This window comes from Oenanthe melanoleuca, linkage group LGE22 (genome assembly GCF_029582105.1).
Source record: "Oenanthe melanoleuca isolate GR-GAL-2019-014 linkage group LGE22, OMel1.0, whole genome shotgun sequence".
Classification (NCBI taxonomy): domain Eukaryota; kingdom Metazoa; phylum Chordata; class Aves; order Passeriformes; family Muscicapidae; genus Oenanthe; species Oenanthe melanoleuca.
In genome coordinates, this window is record NC_079363.1 from 981964 (window position 1) to 1003429 (window position 21466).

Genomic DNA, 21466 nt, shown 5'->3' on the forward strand with positions numbered 1-21466 from the left:
CCAGGGATTGGAGACCAGGGACTGAGTTTTGGGACCAAGAAACTGCAGACTTAGGGGACCAGGGGACAGGGAATGGGAAAGTGGAACTGAGGATCTGGGACTGGACACTGGTGGTCAATGACAAGAGACCGGGAATTCAGGACCGAGGATTTGGGACCAGGGACCCCCCAGAGCAGGGGCTGGACCCCTCCCACGCCGGGAGGGGACATGGGAGGGGTCAAGATCCCTGACCCAGCAGGAGCCACCAAGGGACCGTCACCCCCGGCAGCGGCCACTGGTGCAGCGAGCTCACGCCGTCCTCAGCCCGCAGCTCCCGGGGCTCCTTCCCTGCTCCTTAATTTCCCGGCGCAAGCGGAGCTGATTTATGGGAGTTTGACACTATTTTAAGCGTGCGCCTCCGTTTGCCGCTCGCCCTGGTTTTAATTACCTCGGCTCTCGCGGCAGGGCAGCGTTCCCGGGGCACAGGCCTGGCCCTTGTTATCCTTGGAAAACCGGGAGCGTGCTTGCGGCCACGGCCGGGGCCGGCGTAAAAATAGGCGCAAAAACCACGGAAAAAAAAAAAAAAAAGAAAAAAAAAAAAAAAAAAAAAAAAGGGGGGGGCGAGGGGGGGACACCCTAAAAAAAAATCCCAAACAAACAAAAAAGCCAAAGTGGAAATGCTCCAAAGTGAGTGAAGAGATGCATTAAAAAGTAAAAAAAAAAAAAATTAAAGGGAACGCCGGGGGTGATGGGGGCGAGGGACGGCTCACGACACCCGGGAGCAGCCCGTGCAGCTGAAAGCCATGACGGGTATAAAAGCAGAGGAAGTCACCCGGGGAGGGGGGAGGCCACAGCATAATTCGATTAAAAGGCCATAAAGGCAGAAGGAGCCGAGATTGGGGGCGGGGGGAGGCCCTGCCACCAGCACAACCCCACAGCAGCCCCCGGAGAAGCCCCTTTGGGGGGGAGTGCAGGGCTGGGGGGCGATGGCGTGGCCTGAGCTCTGCGGGGGGAAACTGAGGCAGAGGGGATGGGGAGCGTTGGGGGGTGCGTGGCACCCTGGGGCTGGGGGGGGCGCTGCTGTGTGTCCCCACGACTCGGGACCCTCAAACCCCGTCCCCGTTTCCCGCAGGCCGCCGAGTGCCATGGCCGCGAGCCCCCGCTGACATCGCCCCGCAGCTCGGGCTGCCGCCGCCGCAGCCATGGGTGACTCGTACGCCGCCGCCTTCCCCAGCGCCCCGGGGCTGCTGTCGCCGTCCGCCAGCCCCCAGGCCTCCCCCGGCCCCTACGGCCCCGACTACGGCCCCTTCGGCCACCCCTTCCCAGCCCCCTCCGGCGCCCAGGAGGTGCTGGGGGCCCCCGTGGTGGTGGCGGCCAAGGGCCACCCCGCGGGCGAGTGCCTGCCGGGGGTGTACCCCTCGCTGGAGATGCCGCACCCCTACGGCTCCTGGTACAAGGGCGGCATCGGCGGGGGGCTGCCGGGGGGCTCCGGGCCCGCCGCCCCGTCCTGGTGGGATGTGCACCCCAACGGGGGCTGGCTGGGGGGGCCGGCGGGCGCCGAGGGGCTGCAGGGCTCGCTGCAGGGCCAGCCCGCGCTCAGCCCCCCTCTGCCCACCTACGGCTCCGATTTCGGCGCTCTGAACCCCCCTCCTTACACCAACGCCCCCGCAGCGCCCCCCACCCCGAAACCCGCGGCGGGCGAGACCCCGAAGGGTCCCCGCGGCGGCTCCTTGGGGGGACGCCCGGCGTGCGATTGTCCCAACTGCCAGGAGCTGGAGCGGCTCGGGGGCCCGGCGGGGGCGCGGCGGAAGCCGGTGCACAGCTGCCACATCCCGGGCTGCGGCAAGGTGTACGGCAAAGCCTCGCACCTGAAGGCGCACCTGCGCTGGCACACGGGGGAGAGACCCTTCGTGTGCAACTGGCTCTTCTGCGGGAAGCGCTTCACCCGCTCCGACGAGCTGGAGCGCCACGTCCGGACCCACACGCGCGAGAAGAAGTTCACCTGCCTGCTGTGCAGCAAGCGCTTCACCCGCAGCGACCACCTCAGCAAGCACCAGAAGACCCACGCCGACCCCGGCCCCCCCAAGCCGCCCCCCGGCGCCGAGCAGCCCCCCGCGTCCCCCCGGCCGCCGCCCGCCTCGCCCGGCAAGGACGGCGGCAGTCCCGAAGCCGGGAGTTTGTTGGAGATTTGAGCCTTTCAGCCTTCGTCTTCATCCTCCTCCTCCTCCTCCTCCGCGCCGCTGGGGATATTTATTACGGGGTGCTACCCCCCCCCCCTCCCCCTTAATTCCCCAGCTCCTCGTTAGCCATTCTAATTTATGTCTTAAATTATGGGGGGGGCTCTCTGAGCGCTCTGGGGCTCACGGGGGGTGTCAAGGTGAGAACCCCCCCTTTCTGTTTTCCCCTCCACCTCCCCCCAAACCGTCTTGCCCCCCAACTCTCGCCTCCCCCGCCGCACTCAGGGACAGGGTTTGCCCCCCTCCCCCGGCCTGGTTCATCAGTGTTAATGTAACATCCCCCCCCCCTTTTTTTTAGCTGCCTGCCCCTCCTGCCCCCCGGAAAAAAAGCAATAAAAGGATTGAGAGTGGAGCCGGGCCCCCCTTCTGCGGTGAGGCTTCATCACAGCGATGGGCTCAGCTTCCCCCTCCCTGCAGGGCTCCAAGGGAAACTGAGGCACGGGGGGGGGACTCTGCTCAGGGTCACTGTGTCCCCCTCTCTGGGTGAGAGACAAAGGGACAGCCCGGCTTGTCCCCAACCCCGCTCAGCTCCTGGGACCTGTGGGACCTGTGCCTCTTCCCCTCCCCAGGGCCCTGTAGGGCCCCACAGCCCCACATCTCCCTGTCCCCATGGCCCTGTGTCCCCAAGACCACGTCCCTCCTGTCCCCCTGGTCCCTCCCTGTGTCCCCAACCTCAGGCACAGCCGAAGCCTGACCGGCCTGGGCGTCTGGTAGGACTTGTCCCCTGCCAGCCTCACCCTGCACATGTCCCCAAGATCCGTGTCCCCAAGATCCGTGTCCCCACATCCCAGGCCCGTGTGCTCGGGAACACGCGTGAGCACAGCCCGTGCCTCAGTTTCCCCCCCTCGCCACATCCCAGGGCCCACGTGGCAGCACCGGGCACGCGCTGGGGCCACGTGTCCCCGAGGACACCCCAATTTTGGGCGCTGTGGGCTGGCGGGGACCCCGCTGCGCTCCCCTCGAGCTCCCCTCCCCCTGCCCTGGGCTCCCGCCAGCCCTTTGATGGCTCAGCCCTGGTTTGGGGCTTTTCCTGAAAAAAAAAAAACCCAAAAAGCCACGGAAAAAGGCAAAAGAGGCGGAAACGAGCTCCTGTGCCAGCACGAAGCGGGGGGGGGGGGCTGCTGGCACCCACGGCCCGGGGGGGACAGGGACAGGGATGGCAGCAGGTCCCCGTGCCAGCCCCGGGTGAGTCACGGTGGCCACGGGCTGGCCAGGACCCAGCTGTCCCCAGGGAAAGGGGGGACGCAGCGTGGGGAAACTGAGGCACGGAGGCCTCAGTGGAGTGGCCGGAGCTCAGTGCCACCACCCAGAGCGTGACAGAGCTGTCCCCAGGGTGGCTCCCGGGGGGTTTAAGAGTGGCGTGCCACCTCCCTAGGTAGCCCCCCCAAGCCAGCCACACCTTCCCCGACACAAATTTGCCATTTCGGGGGTTTTCTCCCCAGAACGCCAGCCCTGCTGCCACTCGCCGTGGGTGGGCCAGTGCCAAGCAGGGCAACGAGCCACGTCCCCAAGCCAAACCCCGGCCCGGCGGCCACCGAGGGCTCGACCGCCCGGAGCCTCCCAAACCACAGAAGCCAACCCCATCCAGCGACCCCCCCAAACCCCGGCGGGGACCCCCCCTCCGCCACCAGCGGGTTTTTTCCTGTCTCGCTGCCCCATCAGGGCCGGGTTTGGGGGGGTCCGAGGGACGCCACGAGGCCACGCCAGCCCTGCGGTGGCTCTGATGTCGGCGCCATCCCAAATCGCCGTCTCCTATCGAACCCCGCTCGCTCCGTAACGGGCGAGGAATGTGGGGCCCCCCGCCGCAGCTCCCCCCGCCGCCTTCATTTAATATCCTGAGAAAATTAAAATAACTCTTGCGGCCGCTAAGGAAAACACGGAGATAAACACAAGAAAAGCGGGAGCCCCGGGAGAGGGGCTGGGAGCGAGCCAAGGGGGGCACACGGCGGGAGCGGCACCCCGGGGACACGGGCACCCCACGGGCGGGAGGGGACAGCGGGGGGTGGCACGGGGGACACGGGAGCGCGGGGGGTGGCCCGGGAGCCCACGAGAGACTGCGGGTCCGGGGGTATCCGCGGGACACGGGGTGCCCCGGGTGTCCCGGGGGTGTCCCGCGGGTGTCCCCGACTTTCGGTCCCGATCCCGGTCCCGGTCCCAGCGCAGCCCTGCTCGGGCACCACGTGACCCGCCGGCCGCACACGCCCCTCGCCCCGCCCCTCCAGGGAGGCTCCGCCTTTCTTAAAGGGGCAACGACCGTAAAAGTGGCTCTCATTGTAATCAGTCCCCGTTACAACCGGAGAGTCACTAAATCACCGGCGGAGCGCGCCTGTGCAGGGGGCGCTGATATGCTCTCTCCTCCGCGGAGGAAAATCGGGGAGCGGGGCAATGTCCCCCAGTGAGGACCCCGCGCATTTGCCTCGTGGGCCGCGGCCCTTTTAATTCCCCCCCACGCGCGAGGGCGGCGATTGGCGCGAACCGGGAGCGGGAAGCGGTGAGGGAACCAAGATGGCGGCGCCGGGGCTGAGGGCGGGGGGCGGGTGAGGGGGAACCGGGGACCCGCGGGGAGATCGGGGCGCACCGGGGCTGGTGAACGGGTGAGGGCCGCAGGGATCGCCGGCCCGGAGCCGCCGCCTTCCGAGGGCACCGGAGGTTTCAGCCGTCGCTCCCCACCCCCCGGGCTCGCCCCCAGGCTCGGCGCCGCCATGTGCTCCCTGGGGCTGTTCCCGCCGCCGCCTCCCCCTGGCGATGTCACCCTGTACGAGCTCAACAACGCCCTGGTCTGCGGCCGCCTCAGCGAGCAGCTGCCGCTGGCCTTCCAGAGCCAGGTGAGACCCCGGGGCCAGGTGAGACCCCAGAGCCAGGTGAGACCCCGGGGCCAGGTGAGACCCCAGAGCCAGGTGAGACCCCGGGGCCAGGTGAGACCGTGGGACCAGGTGAGACTCTGGGGCCAGGTGAGCCCCTAGATTGGTGAGATCCCGGGGCCAGGTGAGCCCCCCCAGAGCCAGGTGAGACCCCAGAGCCAGGTGAGACTCTGAGGCCAGGTGAGACCCCGGGGCGGGCGAGCCCCTCCTGCCCTCCCAGAGCCAGGTGAGACCCCCAGGCCAGGTTTGACCCCAGAGCCAGGTGAGACCCTGGGGCTGGGCGAGCCCCTCCTGCCCTCCCAGAACCAGGTGAGACTCTGGGGCCAGGTGAGCCCCCCAGCCAGGTGAGCCCCCTCAAGCCAGGTGACACCCCAGAGCTAGGTGAGACCCCGGGGCGGGCAAGCCCCTCCTGCCCTCTAAGAGCCAGGTGAGCCCCCCAGGCCAGGTGAGACCCCCCCCCAGCCAGGTTTGACCCCCAGCCAGGTTTGACCCCCAGCCAGGTGAGCCCCTCTTGCTGTCAGATCCATGCCAGCCCTCTCCAGCTTCGGGGGTCCCACATTCGCCCCCCTCAGCTGTGGCTGGAGCTCTGTCCCCCCTCCTGGGGTCTCTGCTCCTCCAGCCCCCTCAGGCTGTTCCTTCGCCCCTCCTTTCCCCGTGTGCCCCGCCCCGCTCCCCGGCCGCGGTGCCGCAGGTGCCGGAGCTGCCGGTGCTGAGCCTGCCCAAGGAGCCGCTCAAGGCCCACGGCCGCCTGGAGCCCAGCGCCCGCCCGCCCTTCATCCACCACCGCGAGTCGCTCTGGAAGCGCTGCCTCAGCGCCTGGTGAGTCCCAGAACGGCCGAACTGCCCCGGCACGGGCAGGGCTCCGCGCTCGGACCAGGTTCGGGCATGGTCTGACTGCGCTCGGACAGGGCTCTGACCAGGCTCTGACCAGGTTTGGACCTGGCAGGGACCGGGCTCTGACCGCGCTCTCACTGGGCTCTGACCATGCTCTGGCCGCACTCTGACCACGCTCTGACCACGCTCTGATCGGGCTCTGACCAGCTCTGACCGTGCTCTCACCGGCTCTGACCAGCTCTAACCGTGCTCTGACCAGCTCTGACCAGCTCTAACCATGCTCTGACCAGCTCTAACCATGCTCTGACCAGCTCTGACCGTGCTCTGACCAGCTCTGACCGTGCTCTCACCGGCTCTGACCAGCTCTAACCATGCTCTGACCAGCTCTAACCATGCTCTGACCAGCTCTAACCGTGCTCTGACCAGCTCTGACCAGCTCTAACCATGCTCTGACCAGCTCTAACCGTGCTCTGACCAGCTCTGACCAGCTCTAACCATGCTCTGACCAGCTCTAACCATGCTCTGACCAGCTCTGACCAGCTCTGACCAGCTCTGATCAGCTCTGACCAGCTCTGACCGGCTCTGACCGGCTCTGACCGTGCTCTCACCACGCTCTCACTGGCTCTGACCGGCTCTGACCGTGCTCTCACGGCTCTGACCGGCTCTGACCAGCTCTGACCAGCTCTGACCATGCTCTGACCGGCTCTGACCGGCTCTGACCAGCTCTGACCAGCTCTGACCATGCTCTGACCGGCTCTGACCGGCTCTGACTGGCTCTGACCGGCTCTGACCGTGCTCTGACCGGCTCTGACTGGCTCTCACCGGCTCTGACCGTGCTCTGACCAGCTCTGACCAGCTCTGACCAGCTCTGACTGGCTCTGACCAGCTCTGACCGTGCTCTCACCGGCTCTGACCGGCTCTGACCGTGCTCTCACCGGCTCTGACCATGCTCTGATTGGCTCTGACTGGCTCTGACCGGCTCTGACCGTGCTCTGACCGGCTCTGACCGTGCTCTGACCGTGCTCTGACCGGCTCTGACCGTGCTCTGACCGGCTCTGACCGGCTCTCACCAGCTCTGACCGGCTCTGACCGTGCTCTGACCATGCTCTCATCGGCTCTCACCGGCTCTCACCGGCTCTGACCGGCTCTGACCGGCTCTGACCGGCTCTGACCGGCTCTGACCACACTCTGACCGGCTCTCACCGGCTCTGACCGGCTCTGACCGGCTCTGACCGGCTCTCACCGGCTCTGACCAGCTCTGACCATGCTCTGACCGGCTCTGACCGTGCTCTCACCAGCTCTCACCGGCTCTCACCGCTCTCCGCAGGCGCGACGCCGGGCTCTGCGGGCTGCTCCGGGAGCTGGCCAGCGCCGACGAGGACGGTGAGTCTGGGCTCTGTGGGGCGCTCCGGCCGTGCCCTGCTGCCCCTGCCCGTGTCCCTGTGCTGCTGGCAGGGGCGCTGAGGGTCCCTTGCCCTTTGCCAGGGCTGCAGTGGCTGCGGACGGGCTCGAGCCACGCGCTGGCCGTGTGCCGCTGGCTGTCCTCGCTGCACGGGTCGCTGTTCCCTCACCTCTCCGTGAGTCTGAGGCTGGGCAGGGGCAAGGGGAGCGCTGGGGTGGAGGGTGGTCCCTTCCCCACTAAAGCCCCCCCAAAATGCTCCTCCTGGTGATGCCCAGCTCCAGACACTGGTGGGAAATGGACACTGTGCTCCAAGAGGGGCCCGAATCCAGTGGGGGAGAGGGAGGAAGGGCTGGACAGAGTGGGCCCTGGCTGGCAGCTCAGTGTTCTCCTGTCCCTGCAGCTGACCAGTGAGGACATGATCGCTGCCTTCTCCCAGGCCGTGGACTGGTGAGTCCTGGGTGTCCCAAAATCACCGTGCCGGGGTCTGGGACCCCCCCAGGGTGAGGGTACGAGGACAGCGTGGCCCCGTTTGGGTGGGCTCAGCCATTAAAGGCAAGTGTTTGCCTGCTGGCTCTGGCTGCCCTGGTTTGTGTGCCCTGGTCAGACACAGATCAGGGTTAAGGGAGGTCAGAACCTGGAAAATTCCTTCTAATTCCAACCCCAGGCTGTGGTCACCAGCCCCTCCAGAAACAGGGAATTTCTCAAAGAAAATGGTGCTGTTGAGCAGCAAATAGGAAGTTTTATTTCTCTGGGGACTCTGTGAAGGGTCCTGGCCAGCCCAGGGGGCGCTGGGGGGGTCTCACCCTGCCCTGTGCCCCCTCCAGGGCTGGCTGCACCATCCGGGCCTTCGCCTGGCACCCCCACACCAACAAATTCGCTGTGGCTCTTCTGGACGATTCCATCCGTGTGTACAACTCCAGCAGGTGGGGCTTTGTCCTGGGATTTGGGCAGCCTGGGGTGGGCACTGCCCTGGTCCTGCTGCCCGTGGACTCCTCGCCCACCTGGGCACAGCTGGCACGCCTGGGCACAGCTGGCACACCTGGGCACAGCTGGCACACCTGGGCACAGCTGGCACACCTGGGCACACCTGGGTTTCCATTCAGCCCTCCCTGCTCCTTCCCCACTCTCCTCTGAGCCTGAAGAGCTTTGCCTTTCCTTTCCCTGCCTGTTCTGTAGTTCTGGGGACATCCTGGGGCATCCTGGCAGCCCCGGGGGCAGTGACAGGGGCGGGGGGACGCGGGCTCAGTGTCCTCTGTCCCCCAGGTCTCCCTGCTCCCCCAGGGAATGCCAGTCCCTGCTCAGGAGAAGACTCTGCCGGCTGCTCCTGCAGCCCCCCCAGGTGTCCCCAAGCTGGGATTTCCGGCCAGCCCGGGCCTTGTCCGGCCTGGGGACAGCTCGGCTCAGTCACACCAGGTGTGCCCTGGCTCGCTCCGCTGTCACCTGGCTGGGAGCCCCTGTCCCCTCCCCGGGAAGCGCAGGGCAGGGCGCACCCCCCCTTGCCACGCTGCTGTGCCCCCTCACCGTGCTCAGGGCTGGCAGTGGCTGCCCCAGGGCTCTCAGCCCCAGCCCTGCCCCGTGTGTCCCCTGTCCCCTCCCGGCAGTGCCACCGTGCCCTCGCTCAAGCATCGCCTGCAGAGGAACGTGGCCGCCATGGCCTGGAAGCCGCTCTGCGCCTCCATCCTGGCCGTGGCCTGCCAGAGCTGCGTGCTGGTGTGGCACCTGGACCCCACCTCGCTCTCCACGAGGTGACAGCACATCCCCTTCCCCTTCCCCTTCCCCTTCCCCTTCCCCTTCCCCTTCCCCTTCCCCTTCCCCTTCCCCTTCCCCTTCCCCTTCCCCTTCCCCTTCCCGTCCCAGCTGTTGTCACCCCCCTCCTGCCAGCAAATCCCACATCCTGGTGGTTTCTCCCTGTTCTCTGCAGGCCCTCGTCGGGCTGTGCCCAGGTGCTGTCCTGCCCCGGGCACAGCCCTGTCACCAGCCTGGCCTGGGCGCCCAGCGGCGAGCGGCTGCTCTCGGCGTCCCCCGTGGACACGGCCATGCTGGTGAGCCCCTCCTGGGGACAGCCCTGTGTCCCTGCAGAGCTCTGGGACTGCCCCTGGGCCTGAACCCTTCCCTCTGGGCTCCCTAAACCCGGTGCCACCACCCTGTGCCCTCCTCCAGGTGTGGGACGTGTCCACTGAGACCTGTGTCCAGCTGCAGTGGTTTGGGGGTGGCGGTGTCACCTACTTGGCCTGGTCCCCCGATGGCAGCAAGGTGCTGGCAGCCACCCCCTCGGCTGTGTTCCGGTGAGATCCTCATCCTAATCCTCATCCCCATCCCCATCCTAATCCTTATCCCCATCCCCATCCTAATCCTCGTCCCCATCCCCATCCTAATCCTCGTCCCCATCCCCATCCTAATCCTCATCCCCATCCCCATCCTCATCCTCCTTATCCTTATCCCCATCTCTGTCCCCATCCCCATCCTCATCCTCACCCTCACTCCAGAGAATCTGGCTCTGGATCCCAGATCCCTCCCTGGCTCTGGATCCCAGATCCCTCCCTGCTCCTGTTCCTATTTTGGGGACAGACTGGGGAATGGCTGGGTGATGGGGTTGGACATGGTGGATTCCCAGAGCAGCAGGACTGGGGTAAATTCCCAGGAATTCTGCTCCCTAAATCCCGTCTCCTGCAGGGTGTGGGAGGCCCAGATGTGGACGTGTGAGCGCTGGCCCACCATCAGGGGACGCTGCCAGGTAGGAAGGGACATTCCCCACCCAGGGAGTCGTTCAGGCTGGAGAAGCTCTCTGGGCTTTGACACTGCCAAGGCCACCTCTGAGCCGTGTCCCCAAGTGCCACAGCCACTGGGCTTTTAGATCCCTCCAGGATCCGGGACCCCACCCCTGCCTTGGGCAGCCCACTGTCCCTCAGACAGGGTGACAGGGTGGGTGACACTGTCCCACAGACAGGGGTGGCACTGTCCCACAGTCAGGGTGACAGGTGACACTGTCCCACAGACAGGGTGACAGGTGGCTCTGTCCCACAGACAGGGTGACAGGTGGCACTGTCCCACAGTCAGGGTGACAGGTGACACTGTCCCACAGACAGGGTGACAGGGTGACAGGTGACACTGTCCCACAGACATGGTGACAGGTGGCTCTGTCCCACAGACAGGGTGACAGGTGACACTGTCCCACAGACAGGGTGACAGGTGGCTCTGTCCCACAGACAGGGTGACAGGTGGCACTGTCCCACAGACAGGGTGACAGGGTGACAGGTGACACTGTCCCACAGACAGGGTGACAGGTGGCTCTGTCCCACAGACAGGGTGACAGGGTGACAGGTGGCTCTGTCCCTCAGACAGGGTGACAGGTGGCACTGTCCCTCAGGGTGACAGGTGACACTGTCCCTCAGACAGGGTGACAGGTGGCTGTGTCCCACAGTCAGGGTGACAGGTGGCTCTGTCCCTCAGACAGGGTGACAGGTGACACTGTCCGACAGACAGGGTGACAGGTGACACTGTCCCACAGACAGGGTGACAGGTGGCTCTGTCCCACAGACAGGGTGACAGGGTGACAGGTGACACTGTCCCTCAGACAGGGTGACAGGGTGACAGGTGGCTCTGTCCCACAGACAGGGTGACAGGTGGCTCTGTCCCTCAGACAGGGTGACAGGTGGCACTGTCCCTCAGGGTGACAGGTGACACTGTCCCTCAGACAGGGTGACAGGTGGCTCTGTCCCACAGACAGGGTGACAGGTGGCACTGTCCCACAGACAGGGTGACAGGGTGACAGGTGACACTGTCCCACAGACAGGGTGACAGGTGGCTCTGTCCCTCAGACAGGGTGACAGGTGGCACTGTCCCACAGACAGGGTGACAGGTGGCTCTGTCCCTCAGACAGGGTGACAGGTGACACTGTCCCACAGACAGGGTGACAGGTGGCTCTGTCCCTCAGACAGGGTGACAGGTGACACTGTCCCTCAGACAGGGTGACAGGTGGCTCTGTCCCACAGACAGGGTGACAGGGTGACAGGTGGCTCTGTCCCACAGACAGGGTGACAGGTGACACTGTCCCTCAGACAGGGTGACAGGTGACAGGTGGCTGTGTCCCACAGTCAGGGTGACAGGGTGACAGATGGCTCTGTCCCTCAGACAGGGTGACAGGTGACACTGTCCCTCAGACAGGGTGACAGGTGACAGGTGGCTGTGTCCCTCAGACAGGGTGACAGGTGGCTCTGTCCCACAGACATGGTGACAGGTGGCTCTGTCCCACTGACAGGGTGACAGGTGACACTGTCCCACAGACAGGGTGACAGGGTGACAGGTGGCTCTGTCCCTCAGACAGGGTGACAGGTGACACTGTCCCACAGACAGGGTGACAGGTGGGTCTGTCCCACAGACAGGGTGACAGGTGGCTCTGTCCCTCAGACAGGGTGACAGGGTGACAGGTGACACTGTCCCACAGACAGGGTGACAGGTGGCTCTGTCCCACAGACATGGTGACAGGTGGCTCTGTCCCACTGACAGGGTGACAGGTGACACTGTCCCACAGACAGGGTGACAGGGTGACAGGTGACACTGTCCCTCAGACATGGTGACAGGTGGCTCTGTCCCTCAGACAGGGTGACAGGTGGCTCTGTCCCTCAGACAGGGTGACAGGGTGACAGGTGGCTGTGTCCCACAGACAGGGTGACAGGTGACACTGTCCCTCAGACAGGGTGACAGGTGGCTCTGTCCCTCAGACAGGGTGACAGGGTGACAGGTAGCTCTGTCCCACAGACAGGGTGACAGGGTGACAGGTGGCTCTGTCCCACAGACAGGGTGACAGGTGACACTGTCCCACTGACAGGGTGACAGGGTGACAGGTGACACTGTCCCTCAGACAGGGTGACAGGTGGCTCTGTCCCACAGACAGGGTGACAGGTGACACTGTCCCTCAGACAGGGTGACAGGGTGACAGGTGGCTCTGTCCCACAGACAGGGTGACAGGGTGACAGGTGACACTGTCCCTCAGACAGGGTGACAGGTGGCTCTGTCCCTCAGACAGGGTGACAGGTGACACTGTCCCACAGACAGGGTGACAGGGTGACAGGTGGCTCTGTCCCACAGACAGAGTGACAGGGTGACAGGTGGCTGTGTCCCACAGACAGGGTGACAGGTGGCTCTGTCCCACAGACAGGGTGACATGGTGACAGGTGACACTGTCCCACAGACAGGGTGACAGGTGACACTGTCCCACAGACAGGGTGCTGGAGCCCCGATGGCAGCCGCCTGCTCTTCTCCGTGCTGGGCGAGTCCGTCATCTACTCCTTGTCCTTCTCCGAGTACCGGGGTGAGTTTGTCCCACCTGGAACTTCCCAGGGGCTGGGACAGGGTTCCCAGACGATCCCACAGCTTTGGGGTGAGGAGCTGGGATGCACAGGGGGAGTTCTGGGGTCTCCAGGCATTGGAAGTTCAGGTTTTTCCATCCCTCACTCTCAGTCGCTGTGGGGTCCTGAAGGGATTTTGGGAAGTCCCCAGTGGGTCCAGGGCCAGCTCGGGGGTCCTGGTGTGTGCTGTCCCTTCTCCTCCATCCCAGCCACAGCAGCACAGCTGAGAAAGAAATAAATCAGTGACCAGCTGGGAAATGCAGTGGGATTTATGGAGCGTGGATTTCTCCCTTTCAGGGGAGATGCAGGGGCAGGTGGGAGGCTCCAAAACGGCCTCGATCGTGGCAGACCTGTCTGAGACCACCTTCGAGACCCTCTACGGGGAGGAGAGGTGGGTCTGGCACGGGGGGTCCCTGCTCCTGCTGGGGGCACCCAGGGGGGTCTCTGCCCCCCGATTCTGAGGGATTTTGTGCTGTTCCAGGATTGGAGGAGAGGTTCATTCCATGGTGTGGGACCCCACTGGGGAGAGGCTGGCGGTGATCATCAGAGGTCAGTGCTGCCCTGGGCTGGCGGGAGGGGACAGGGGGACACGGGAGGGGACAGGGGGACACGGGAGGGGACAGGGGGACACGGGAGGGGACAGGGGGACACGGGAAGGGGACAGGGGGACATGGGAGGGGACAGAGGGACACAGGAGGGGACAGGGGGACACGGGAGGGGACAGGGGGACACGGGAGGGGCGGGGGACACGGGAGGGGACAGGGACACGGGAGGGGACAGGGGGACACGGGAGGGGACAAGGGGACACGGGAGGGGACAGCGGGACACGGGAGGGGACGGGGGACACAAAAGGGGACAGGGGGACACGGGAGGGGACAGAGGGACACGGGAGGGGACAGAGGGACACGGGAGGGGACGGGGGACACAAAAGGGGACAGGGGGACACGGGAGGGGACAGAGGGACACGGGAGGGGACAGGGGGACACGGGAGGGGGGGGGACAGAGGGACACGGGAGGGGACACGGGAGGGGACGGGGGACACGGGAGGGGACAGGGGGGACACGGGAGGGGACAGCAGGACACGGGAGGGGACAGGCGGACACAGGAGGGGACAGGGGGACACAGGAGGGGCGGGGGACACAGGAGGGGACGGGGGGACACGGGAGGGGACAGGGGGACACGGGAGGGGCGGGGGACACGGGAGGGGACGGGGGACATGGGAGGGGACAAGGGGACACGGGAGGGGACACGGGAGGGGACAGGGGGACACAGGAGGGGACAGGGGGGACACGGGAGGGGACAGAGGGACACGCGAGGGGACGGGGGACACGGGAGGGGACAGGGACACGGGAGGGGACGGGGGGACACGGGAGGGGACAAGGGGACACGGGAGGGGACAGGGGGACACGGGAGGGGACACGGGAGGGGACAGGGGGACACAGGAGGGGCAGGGGACACGGGAGGGGACAGGGGGGACACGGGAGGGGACGGGGGACACGGGAGGGGACAGAGGGACACAGGAGGTGACGGGGGGACACGGGAGGGGACAGGGGGACACAGGAGGGGTGGGGGACACGGGAAAGGACAGGGGGACACGGGAAGGGACAGGGGGGACACGGGAGGGGACGGGGGACACGGGAGGGGACAGGGGGGACACGGGAGTGGCGGGGGACACGGGAGGGGACAGGGGGACAGGGGGACACGGGAGGGGACAGGCGGACACAGGAGGGGACAGGGGGACACAGGAGGGGACAGGGGGACATGGGAAGGGGAGAGTGGGACACGGGAGGGGACAGGGGGACACGGGAGGGGACAAGGGGACACGGGAGGGGACAGGGGGACACGGGAGGGGACAAGGGGACACGGGAGGGGACAGGGGGACACAGGAAGGGGCGGGGGACACGGGAGGGGACAGGGGGACACGGGAGGGGACACGGGAGGGGACAGGGGGACACGGGAGGGGACAGAGGGACACAAAAGGGGACAGGGGGACACGGGAGGGGACAGAGGGACACGGGAGGGGACAAGGAGACACGGGAGGGGACAGGGGGACACGGGAGGGGCGGGGGGACACGGGAGGGGACAGGGGGACAGGGGGACACGGGAGGGGACGGGGGACATGGGAGGGGACAGGGGGACATGGGAAGGGGACAGGGTGACACGGGAGGGGACGGGGGACACGGGAGGGGACAGGGGGGACACGGGAGGGGACAAGGGGACACGGGAGGGGACAGCAGGACACGGGAGGGGACAGGCGGACACAGGAGGGGACAGGGGGGACACGGGAGGGGACAGAGGGACACGCGAGGGGACGGGGGACACGGGAGGGGACAGGGACACGGGAGGGGACGGGGGGACACGGGAGGGGACAAGGGGACACGGGAGGGGACAGGGGGACACGGGAGGGGACACGGGAGGGGACAGGGGGACACAGGAGGGGCAGGGGACACGGGAAAGGACAGGGGGACACGGGAAGGGACAGGGGGGACACGGGAGGGGACAGGGGGACACGGGAGGGGACAGGGGGACACGGGAGGGGACAGGGGGACACGGGAGGGGACAGGGGGACAGGGGGACACGGGAGGGGACAGGCGGACACAGGAGGGGACAGGGGGACACAGGAGGGGACAGGGGGACATGGGAAGGGGAGAGTGGGACACGGGAGGGGACAGGGGGACACGGGAGGGGACAAGGGGACACGGGAGGGGACAGGGGGACACAGGAAGGGGCGGGGGACACGGGAGGGGACAGGGGGACACGGGAGGGGACACGGGAGGGGACAGGGGGACACGGGAGGGGACAGAGGGACACAAAAGGGGACAGGGGGACACGGGAGGGGACAGAGGGACACGGGAGGGGACAAGGAGACACGGGAGGGGACAGGGGGACACGGGAGGGGCGGGGGGACACGGGAGGGGACAGGGGGACAGGGGGACACGGGAGGGGACGGGGGACATGGGAGGGGACAGGGGGACATGGGAAGGGGACAGGGTGACACGGGAGGGGACGGGGGACACGGGAGGGGACAGGGGGGACACGGGAGGGGACAAGGGGACACGGGAGGGGACAGAGGGACACGGGAGGGGACAGAGGGACACGGGAGGGGCGGGGGACACGGGAGGGGACAAGGGGACACGGGAGGGGACAGGGGGACACGGGAGGGGACACGGGAGGGGACAGGGGAGACACGGGAGGGGACAGGGGGGACACGGGAGGGGACAGGGAGACACGGGAAGGGCGGGAGACACGGGAGGGGACAGGGGGGCACGGGAGGGGACAGGGAGACACGGGAAGGGCGGGAGACACGGGAGGGGACAGGGGGACACGGGAGGGGACAGGGGGACACAGGACGGGGACAGGGGGACACGGGAGGGGACAGGGGGACACGGGAGGGGACAGAGGGACACGGGAGGGGACAGGGGGACACAGGAGAGGACAGGGGGGACACGGGAGGGGACGTGGGACACGGGAGAGCCTGTGCCCTGCAGGACAGCCCGAGGCTCCGGGCAGCCAGGTGGCCGTGGCCGTGTTCCGCACCCGCAACAGCCCCGTCTTCGAGCTGCTGCCCTGGTGAGGGGGCTGGGGGGCTTTGGGTTCACTGGGGTGGGTGTGGGTTCATTGGGGTGGGTGTGGGCTCATTGGGGTGGGTTTGGGTCCATTGCAGGGGGTTTGGGTTCACTGGGGTGGGTTTGGGTCCATTGCAGGGGGTTTGGGTTCACTGGGGTGGGTTTGGGTTCACTGGGGTGGGTTTGGGTTTACTGGGGTGGGTGTGGGATAGGTTTGGGTTCACTGGATCCCACTGTCCCCCCAGGATGTGATGGGGAAGCGCTGCCCCCCGAGCTCCTCCTCCAATCCCTGTCCCTGCTTCACCCCCAAATGTGATTTGGGTTGTCCTTTCCCAGTGCATCCTCTTAGGTCCCAAACACCCCAGTTCCCTGGGACTGTGGATCCAAAAACCCCCCAGCTCCCTGGGACTGTGGATCCCAAGCACCCCAGCTCCCTGGCAGTGGGGATCCCAAACCCCCCAGCTCCCTGGGACTGTGGAACCCAAGCACCCCAGTTCCCTGGGACAGTGGATCCCAAAGACCCCAATTCCCTGGCAATGTGGATCCCAAACCCCCCAGTTCCCTGGCAGTGGGGATCCCAACCCCCCAGCTCCCTGGCAGTGGGGATCCCAAACCCCCCAGCTCCCTGGCAGTGGATCCCAAACCCCCCAGCTCCCTGGCAGTGGATCCCAACCCCCCCAGCTCAGTGGCAGTGGATCCCAAGCCCCCCAGTTCCCTGGCAGTGGATCCCAAGCCCCCCAGTTCCCTGGCAGTGGATCCCAAGCCCCCCAGCTCCCTGGCAGTGGGGATTTCCCGGGCCATAACCCGGCTGTTCCCACCCGCAGCGGTTTCGTGCGGGGCGAGCGCGGCGCCCGGCCCCAGCTCATCTCCTTCCACCCCTGCTTCCCTCAGGGCGCCCTCCTGACCGTGGTGAGTCCCTCCCCGGCCATTCCCAGCCCGGGGGGCACTGCTGGATCTGGGAAGGGGCTGGGATTGGGGTGAGCCACGGGACTCCCAGGAGAGCAGGTTTAACCTCGGGTGCTGTGTGCAGGTCTGGACCCCCCGGTTCAGGAAGGATTTTGGGGTCTGGGGCATGTCCAGAGGAGGGAACGGGGCTGGGGAAGGGTCTGGAGCTCCGGGGGGCTGAGCCTGGAGAGGAGGGGGCTCAGGGGGGCCTCATTTCTGTAACTCCTGACAGGAAAGGGCAGCCAGGTGAGAGTGACAGGACCAGGGTGCACTTTAGGAGGAATTTCTTCCCAGAAGGGGTGGCTGGACATGGGAAGGGGCTGCCAGGGGAGGCCCCATCCCTGGGGCTGTTCAAGCAAAGCCTGGACTGGCACTTGGTGACAACCCTGGGTGTCGGGGTGGCGTCAGGTCTGGGCTGGCCTCCATCCCGGAGGATTTTCCCATTCCTGAGCTGTCTGCACTCTCCCTGCAGTGCTGGTCCTCGGGAAGGATCTCCCACATCCCCTTCTTCTTCGTCAGCGCCCTGGAGCCGCGCAGCCCCCGCCGCAGCCCCGTGCCCGTGCTGGGCAGCGTGCGGGAGCAGCCGCTCTTCTCCGAGCTCTGAGCGCCTCCCTTCCCTCCGGGAGCCCCACCCTGCTCAGGGCCTGCCGCTGCTGCTCCTGCCCCCATTAAAGCTGCATTTTCCCTCCCTCTCCGCTGCTTTCCTCTCCCCGATGCGGCTGGAAGATTTTTTTTTTTGGGGGGTGAATTTGGCAAGTCCTGTGGGTCTGGAAGGGCTCTGGGGGCTCCAGAGTTGGTTTGTGGGGTCAGAAAGAGCTCAGGGTGAACTCACAGAACCTGTTGGTGTGATCCCACTGCAGCCCGTGGGCCAGGGCTGCTGTTTTGGGGTCAGAGAGCCCCGTTTGGGGGAAAGCTGGTGGCTGAAGAGGTTTTTTGGCTACACACACAACCCCCAGGCTTTGTCAGGAAGGTGAACCAACCCCTCTGTGGGTCCCTAAACCCCAACCCTGGGCGCCCCAGGGTGCTCGTGCTGCCCCACATGAACCCCCCCCGGCCCGCAGGGTGGGGGCAGCAGCTGGACCCCCCCCCCAAAAGAGGGGGGCAGCACGGAGAAATCCTGGGATTACACTGCCTTAATCCCAGGATTACACAGCGCTGGCAGGGAGGCCGGGGAGGGCGCAGGGTCCCTGCTCCCCCCACCCCAACAGCCCCAGCACCCCCAAAATCCTCCCCAGAGCAAGGGGGAGACCCCCACCCCCCACAGCATCCAGCCCCTCCCTGGGGCCGGGCAGGGGGATCCAGGAGCGATCTGGGGGTGATTCAGGGGAATCCAGGAAAATCCAGGGGAGACTGAGGGGTGACCCGGGCTCCAGACCCACCGCAGCTGCTGGGGCAAGCCGGGGGTGGGTTTCACCCCTCGGGGCCGCCCAGTTGGCTCCCGGTGCCGCCGCCGGTGCCGCCGCTGAGCGGCTCCAGCTCCTCGTCGTGCGGCCGCGGCCGCGCCCCGCAGGGCAGAGCCCGCAGGTACTGCAGGTGCAGCCGCGTCTCCCGCCGGCTCCGCCGCACGAACCGGCCCACGCAGACCAGGACAGCGCCGAGCCACCCGCCCACGGCCACCAGCGCCGCCACGTCGGGGGCCCGCGCTGTCCCCGCGGCCCTGGCCAGCGTCTCGTTGCGGCCGCCGGGCGGGGCCGGCACCGGCGGAGCCTCCCCGGGGCAGCGGGACCGCGCGGGGCCGGGCCGGGGCACCGCCGGCGGCAGCAGCAGCAGCAGCAGCAGCAGCAGCAGCAGCTCGGCCCGCATGGCTGCAGGGGACGCGCCCTGACCCCCCCGCCGCGCTGGTGACACTGGTGACACGCGCGTGGTGCCAGCGGGGGGGTGGCACCGGCTCTGTCCCCGTGCTCTGGCGGGGGGTCACAGCTGTCCCTGAGTCACAGCAACCCCTCGGTGTCACACGCAGCTCCCCCCGGGAGCCCTGAACAGTGAATCCAGTGGGCACACACACTGGTTTTTACTGGTGCAGGGGCGTGACAGGAACGGGGACAAACTCCCAGGAAATGGAGCCAAAAAGTCTCTGGCTGGGCTGGCAGCTGTCGAGCACGGGGGGTGGATGCTCTGAGACCCCCGGGAGGGGCTGCTCCCCCTCCCCAGCACAGCAGATCCCTCGGAGAATCGGGGATCCGAGCAGGAACGGTCCCTGTGACCCCACACCGGGGTGACCCCGCTGGGGAGGGGGCTCAGGTGCTCTCTGTGCCCCCTCCCAGCTCCAGCGTCCTCCGGGCCATCTCCAAGGCTCCCTCCCGGGTCCGGTTCCCCCCGATGAAGCCGCTGGCGTGGACGAAGACGCAGCCGGGAATTCCGGCCAGCTCGGACAGCGCCTCGTCCCGCAGCCCCCGCCAGGCCTCGGGCAGGGGGAGCCTGCGGGGGACACAGCGCTTGAGAGCGGCCCTGGCAGCACGGGGGGCCATGGCGGGGCCGGGGGAGGGGTCTCACCTGCTCTGGAAGCTGTGGGGGGCTGCGGGGACGCTCTGCACCCGCCACTGCCCGCCCCGGTCCGGGAACAGCACGAGCTGCAGGGGCCGGGGCAGGGCCAGCTCCCGCTCCAGCTGGAACAGGTGCTCCTTCCAGGGACAGCCACCCTGCGACAGCTCCAGCACCTGCCCGCTGGCGTCCACCTGCGGGGGGGACACGGGAGTGACCCCGAAACCACCCTGGGCCCGGTGTCCCCAAAACCTGGGTGTGCCCTCCTGCAGGGACGCAGGCGCCGTGCAGGATGTGGGGTGCAAAGCTGCCCCCCAGAGGTTTTTACCGAAGGGATTTGGCCTCCCAACACCATAATTCTCCCCCAGAATTCCAGGCTGCCCCCGGGCTGGCCCGGCATTACCTGGAAGCGGCGCTGGATGGCCTCTTCCACCAGCGCCCGCGCCGGCAGCCAGGCCCGGTGGTAGAAGTCCAGGCGCTCCAGGAACTCGCTGCCCACCAGCTCCATGGCCCTCCTGAAGCCCGCCTGGGGACACGGGGGCACACGGGGCTCAGCAGGGTCCCCCAGCAGGGTGCCCTGACAGGAGGGTCCCGGGGCTGCGCCCACCTCGGTGTCCTGGTCGGGCTCGTTCCAGCGGGGGTTCAGGTGCCCCACGCGGGCGCTCAGCGTGGTGCTCAGGGCGTAGCGCGGCTCCCCCGCCGCCGGCGCGATCCCGTTGTCCATGGCATCGATCTCCTCCACGAAGTTCTCGTACAGCTGGGGACAGCGAGGGGACAGCGAGGGGGAAAGGGGACAGAGGAGGGGGACGTGAGGAACAGTGAGGGAACAGCAAGTGGGGATGGGACAGAACAGTAAGGGGACAATGGAGGGAGAACAGCGGGGACAGAGAGGACAGTGAGGGGACAGCAGAGCTCAGCTTGGCTAGAAGAAGCCCAACTGCCCCAGCAGTTTCACAAACGGGTCCCTGGCAGACGCCCTGTCACCCCTGTCACCTTGTCATAGAGCGCTGTGACCACGGGCCCGTCCTCGGGCTGCCCCAGGAGCCCCGCGAGGATCTGGGACCCGAAGTGACAATAGACGAGCCCGGCGCTGCTCAGCTTCGTGCTCCAGGGCTTGTCCGGCCGCAGGCTCCGCATGGACTCCGTGAAGGACCTGCGGGGCCACGCGGTCACCTCAGGGACCCCCGGGGCCGCCGCGGTCCCCAGCGGGGGTCTCACCTCTGGTGGTGGTCGTAGCGGTGCCGCCCCGGGTCGTACTCGCCCCCCACGTCCACCACCACGTCACAGGCGGCCAGGCGCTGCGGGTCCCGCGTCCGCACGATCTCCGCGTCCTGCCGGGGACACGCGGTGAGGGGACCCAGGCCCACCGGGGACCCCCGGGAGCGGCTCCCGGTGAGGCGGGGCTGGGGGAGATATCGGTGACCCCCAGGTGGGACCGGGGACAGAAGGGCGGCCACTGGACGGGCTCAAGTGACACCGAGAGAGGAGGAAGACGCGGGGAGCCGGCACCGCACCGTGCACCGGTCCCGCTCATGCCCCGGGTCGGACCGTACCCGGTAGCGAGGCAGGAGGCGCAGCAGGAAACACGCCAGCGCCTCGTCGCAGTGGAAGGTGCCGTCGTGGGTGCCGATGCGGGCGGCGGGCTCGGGGTGCGGCCGCTTGTGCCCGGTGCCGGTTCCCGTCCCGGTTCCCGTCGCAGCCATGACCACGGACCGGGCGGCGCGCGCGGCACCGCGCATGGCGGCGGGGAGGCCACGCCCCCGCGAGGCCACGCCCACATAGCGTCAGCTCTTCCCGCCGGGTTTTTCCCGCG

At 67.3% G+C, this 21466-nt stretch overlaps 3 protein-coding genes across 6 annotated transcripts in view; 2 read left to right on the forward strand and 1 right to left on the reverse strand.

Annotated features, from left to right (window-relative positions):
- Positions 1–2486, forward strand: part of SP7 (Sp7 transcription factor) — a 3890-nt gene extending 1404 nt beyond the window's left edge. The window contains exon 2 of the mRNA XM_056515226.1: positions 1112–2486. Coding sequence (XP_056371201.1) covers positions 1182–2171 — 990 coding nt within the window. The 5' untranslated portion in view covers positions 1112–1181 and the 3' untranslated portion in view covers positions 2172–2486. The remainder of the gene's footprint in view (positions 1–1111) is intronic.
- Positions 2487–4461: 1975 nt separating this feature from the next.
- Positions 4462–17861, forward strand: AAAS (aladin WD repeat nucleoporin). 4 transcript variants are annotated; one of them, XM_056515205.1, is made up of 18 exons: positions 4514–4707; positions 4906–5041; positions 5769–5896; positions 7239–7294; positions 7397–7488; positions 7714–7760; positions 8138–8236; positions 8577–8726; positions 8915–9058; positions 9235–9355; positions 9474–9598; positions 9987–10047; positions 12534–12624; positions 12959–13052; positions 13143–13210; positions 16150–16231; positions 17052–17136; positions 17645–17861. In XM_056515205.1, exons 2-18 carry the CDS (start codon positions 4919–4921, stop codon positions 17774–17776), a joined length of 1698 nt encoding a protein of 565 aa, XP_056371180.1. In that variant the 5' UTR covers positions 4514–4707; positions 4906–4918; the 3' UTR covers positions 17777–17861. The 4 variants fall into 4 exon arrangements, with proteins under 4 accessions (XP_056371181.1, XP_056371180.1, XP_056371182.1 ...); XM_056515206.1 differs by lacking the exon at positions 8577–8726 and having other exon boundaries at positions 4462–4707; XM_056515204.1 differs by lacking the exon at positions 4514–4707 and having other exon boundaries at positions 4731–5041.
- Positions 17862–19161: 1300 nt separating this feature from the next.
- On the reverse strand, positions 19162–21436 carry MYG1 (MYG1 exonuclease). Its single transcript, XM_056515223.1, has 7 exons — positions 21207–21436; positions 20872–20984; positions 20647–20806; positions 20261–20410; positions 20057–20179; positions 19666–19847; positions 19162–19590 (listed from the first exon to the last, which is right to left on the reverse strand). Exons 1-7 carry the CDS (start codon positions 21390–21392, stop codon positions 19410–19412), a joined length of 1095 nt encoding a protein of 364 aa, XP_056371198.1. The 5' UTR covers positions 21393–21436; the 3' UTR covers positions 19162–19409.
- Positions 21437–21466: the final 30 nt, after the last annotated feature.

Excerpts from the sequence above, each read along its gene's own strand:
- MYG1 (XM_056515223.1), bottom strand. The coding sequence starts at position 21,392 with ATGCGCGGTGCCGCGCGCGCCGCCCGGTCCGTGGTCATGGCTGCGACG. Across the intron at positions 20,985-21,206 it reads GCCTCCTGCCTCGCTACCGG|GACGCGGAGATCGTGCGGAC; the intron begins GTACGGTCCGAC and ends TGTCCCCGGCAG. Across the intron at positions 19,591-19,665 it reads CCCCACAGCTTCCAGAGCAG|GCTCCCCCTGCCCGAGGCCT; the intron begins GTGAGACCCCTC and ends TGTCCCCCGCAG.
- AAAS (XM_056515205.1), top strand. The coding sequence starts at position 4,919 with ATGTGCTCCCTGGGGCTGTTCCCGCCGCCGCCTCCCCCTGGCGATGTC. Across the intron at positions 5,042-5,768 it reads CGCTGGCCTTCCAGAGCCAG|GTGCCGGAGCTGCCGGTGCT; the intron begins GTGAGACCCCGG and ends GCGGTGCCGCAG. Across the intron at positions 9,059-9,234 it reads CCCACCTCGCTCTCCACGAG|GCCCTCGTCGGGCTGTGCCC; the intron begins GTGACAGCACAT and ends TGTTCTCTGCAG.